This window comes from Anoplophora glabripennis, unplaced genomic scaffold, assembly GCF_000390285.2.
Source record: "Anoplophora glabripennis isolate ALB-LARVAE unplaced genomic scaffold, Agla_2.0 scaffold3603, whole genome shotgun sequence".
Taxonomy (NCBI): Eukaryota; Metazoa; Arthropoda; class Insecta; order Coleoptera; family Cerambycidae; genus Anoplophora; species Anoplophora glabripennis.
This window is the reverse complement of record NW_019420169.1, coordinates 1-4177: the sequence shown is the minus strand read 5'-3', so window position 1 is coordinate 4177 and position 4177 is coordinate 1. Positions and strand designations below refer to the sequence as shown.

Genomic DNA, 4177 nt, shown 5'->3' with positions numbered 1-4177 from the left:
AAAACTAGTACCAAAAGGATCAGTCGAGTGTTATTTCCGCACTTCCGCTGCCATTATTGACATTTTATAAAAAGATCGACGCAAAACAAAAACAAAACATGTCTGTCTCTTCGGTGTTCAGAATCATAACTGAGAAACTGTAGAAAAGAAAAATCGCTGTAAAATGGGTTCATCATCTGAGTGAAAAGCAAAAAGCAAATCGCAAGAGAATGGCACAATTGCTTCAATGTTACGAGATAGAGGAAGANTTCCCGGCCTGCTTCATCCTCCTTACTAGTCCAAAAGCTAGCGATGAATCAATCTCTAATCTCTACTATATAATTTCGACCGTGGAGTATAGTAAGTATATGGTATTGAGATAGATCAATCCATATAAATCATAATACAGATCAATCTATCCAATATAATCATTCTTGACAAAAATCTATTCTAATACTGAATAGCTCTAGAACTAATTGGGAAAAAATTAGTCCTTTCTAATTCAATATAAATTTTTTAATTTTCTTTCCAACTAGTTTCGGCTATCTTCAGGGAAGAAAATACGACAATCATTGTAACAGCTTCATAAAGTATTAATAAATACCAGTAATAAAAAGTATTAATAAACAACAGTAATTTGTTCAAATATAAAATATCAGTAATTTATAAAACCTTTTAAGTCATTTGAAATTTACACAAGTACACTACCATTTATACACTACCAATAATCTGTAGCAGAAAATGCTTAGGGGTACGAACTGATAAGCAAGGAGAAAATATATTTCAATTCAAACTGAAATATTTTCTTTTACAACAATTATAAAATAAAATGATAAAACATAACAGTAATTATTAACAGTAAACAAAAATTTTACAATTTGAAATTGATATTTACACATCAACTGTGTTGTCTATAGTTTTTTCTTATTTAGTGGATATTTCCCATATGTGATGAAAATTTAAAAATTACTGAAGAAAAACTAGTACCAAAAGGATCAGTCGAGTGTTATTTCCGCACTTCCGCTGCCATTATTGACATTTTATAAAAAGATCGACGCAAAACAAAAACAAAACATGTCTGTCTCTTCGGTGTTCAGAATCATAACTGAGAAACTGTAGAAAAGAAAAATCGCTGTAAAATGGGTTCATCATCTGAGTGAAAAGCAAAAAGCAAATCGCAAGAGAATGGCACAATTGCTTCAATGTTACGAGATAGAGGAAGACCAGTTTTTAAACACGATTGTTGCTATAGATGAAACATGGATTTGAGATTTTGAACCAGAATTGCAATCTCCCACTTCCTCCCAGTGGAAACATCCTGACTCTCCTCAGACAACAAAATGCCATCGCCAACAATCCAGTCAATCTGATCATGATTATGGCTTATGACAAGCATGGACCGATAGCAACAGTGCCCCAGGGAACCACTGTAACAGGGCGGCACTTTCTGCGAAATATTTTGTGGACAAAAAAGGGCCAACACTATGGTAGCTGGAGTGCTCATTCTGTATGATAATGCAACCGCACATTGCCGAACCTGTGTGCAGAGTTTTAGAGAATTAGGGATGCGAAATCCTTCCCAGCTACCCTATAATCCTGACATGAACCCAACAGACTAATTTTTTTCCAAAACTTAAGAAACCATTCATATGGTAAACCCTTCTCCATCGACCCTATAGTCCAGAATGCGCCCAACAGACTTTGATTTGTTTCAAAAACTTAAGAGACTGCTATAAGGGAAATGTTTTCAAACCATTGAATAGGCTTGTTAATTTTTGATTTGGCAAAACCATTTTCATAAAAAATAACCCTTAACTGATGCTCCTAGCACAACGGATTTTTTCTATAAATTGGTAACTATTCACAGGCAACAAAATATCCAAAAAGAAAAAATTATTTTAGACTGATTGATATTTTTTAACTATTAGAAATTAGCGGTTTAAATATCTCTAAGTACTTTTATATAAAACATGAGAACGTAAATAGGTAAAGTAAGTACGAATAGACACTTTATGAATGTAATCTCTAACCACAAATTATGTTTACCCATGTAAACTATATGTCAACAAAATTCCAAAGCTTAATTTCGCCATCGTCACTACAAGACACTAATAGTCCTGCAATGGCAGGATTCCATGCCACACAGTTTACATCTTGGTTATGTGCCCTGTCAACTGTACAAATCAAATCAAAAGTAGGTGCATTGGGATCAGACGTTTCATTTTCTTTGAATACCCTAATTGCATCATCTCCACAACCTGTGGCTATAAGTCCAGTTTTAGGACACCAACTGATATCATAAATTGTTCTGCCATGATGACCAGTTAAGGTGCATATACATTTCCAAGTTGAATCTCCATCCACAGTAGCAACTCCCTCTGGATTGCCGGGTGGATATTCTTTCCATATTTTTACTGTCTGATCATCACTACACGAAGCAAGTCGTTTACCATTACCTTCAAAATTAATACTCCAAACTGTTGATTCATGGCCAGTTAAAGTACCACAACATACCCAGTCTTCATCACTGGGGTCTTCTCTGAATAACTTTATTGTATTGTCATATGATGCAGAGGCCAAAAGATCTTTCTCTGGATGAAATAGTACCTGGAACAAATATTTTTTGTAAATAAAAAAATATTGTGATAATTATCAAGAAATATATCCAAACCAATTATTAATTATGACACTTACAGCCATTTTATGGAAACATAATGTTTATTTAGTGATCAGTACAATAATTACAGACTTAATCGTTAAAAATTAACCATGTCTTCATACACAGAGTGAAATTACAAACAGATCCCTATTTGAATCTAACTGCAAACAAATTACATAACTTTATACTCTATAGAAGAAGATCTCCCATTCAACTGAGATTTTCAGTAAAACGATACATTATACCGATTTTCAACTTTTTTTATTTAGAATTCACGGAATCTAAACATGAATCCCAAATGACGTACAAGTTGGGATAAAAAAAACCCACTTCACTACCCATTCCTATGGCACTGACCTATAAAAATTTGTAAATTTCACAGTAAATTATGCACGTGTAAATTTGAATCAATTTGTTATAAGCATACTAAGTTCTATTTATAGTAAAGTTTGAATCACTCGAACTGAAACACCCTGTATGTGCACATGCTATCGACATAAGAAGAGAACTTAGAATGGTTGATTTTAATAATAAAATAATCCAAAATCAAACTGTAAATAGAGAAAGTAATAATATGTATAGTGGTTACCAGCTTAAATTTTTTCAATATTTACGATTAGAACAATTTTAAATGTCATTTTGTAAATCAAATATTTTGTTAATATTTTAAGCTTGTAAGAAAGGGATTGTCTTATTTTATATTAAGTTTCCTCTATTGATTTATTTATAAAATTTGGCGTAACAAATATTCATAAAAAATCGTATGTAGTGAACATTACAAAAGGCTCAACCACTATTCACCAACTTTATCTTTGTTAACAATAAATTAGTTACATATTCTACCTTCTAAAATAGTAGGTAACACAAAACAATAATATTGCTTATTAATAAGTTTACTAATTAAATTATTAAAAATGGTACAAATGAGCTTATAACAGCTTATTTATTATAAAATGTTTTCTCATTACCTTTTTGACATCTTGTGAGTGAGCATTTAAAACAGCAGCACAGTCATACTCGTCATCATCGGCAACCTCCCAAATCCATACAGATTTATCCCTGCTACAAGTAGCTAGTATCTGTCCAGATCTAGACCAAGCAACACTTTTCACTTCATTTTCATGACCTTCCAGACTAGCATTACATTCGAATTCTCCGCTTTTTTTGTCCCAAATAGAGGTTGTTGCGTCAAAACTAGCTGAAGCTAAATAATTACCACAAGGGGACCAAGCAACTTGTCTTATTGTTCGTTTGTGACCCTCAGAAAGAACTAATTTATTACACCATTTGCCAGTCATATCCTTTCCCCAAATTCTTATAGATTTTTCTTCACCACAAGAAGCGAATATTTCGCCCTTGGGATGCCAATTAACATTCCACACTCGCCCGTTATCTTTTTTCAAAGTCTGTATTAACTCAAGTTTAGCCATTACTTAGTTACTTTAGTAACAAATAACAAATAAAACTTTCATAAGATGAATTAAAAAAAAACTAACCTCAATTTCCAGAAAATAAAAAAACAAAAGTAAACCTATAATC

At 32.5% G+C, this 4177-nt stretch overlaps 1 protein-coding gene across 1 annotated transcript; it reads right to left on the bottom strand.

The window, feature by feature from the left end:
• Positions 1-296: 296 nt before the first annotated feature.
• On the bottom strand, positions 297-4162 carry LOC108916455 (probable cytosolic iron-sulfur protein assembly protein Ciao1). Its single transcript, XM_018722714.2, has 2 exons — positions 3607-4162; positions 297-2586 (listed from the first exon to the last, which is right to left on the bottom strand). The coding sequence occupies exons 1-2, from the start codon at positions 4066-4068 to the stop codon at positions 2035-2037; spliced, it is 1014 nt and encodes a 337-aa protein (XP_018578230.1). The 5' UTR covers positions 4069-4162; the 3' UTR covers positions 297-2034.
• Between the last annotated feature and the right edge of the window lie 15 nt (positions 4163-4177).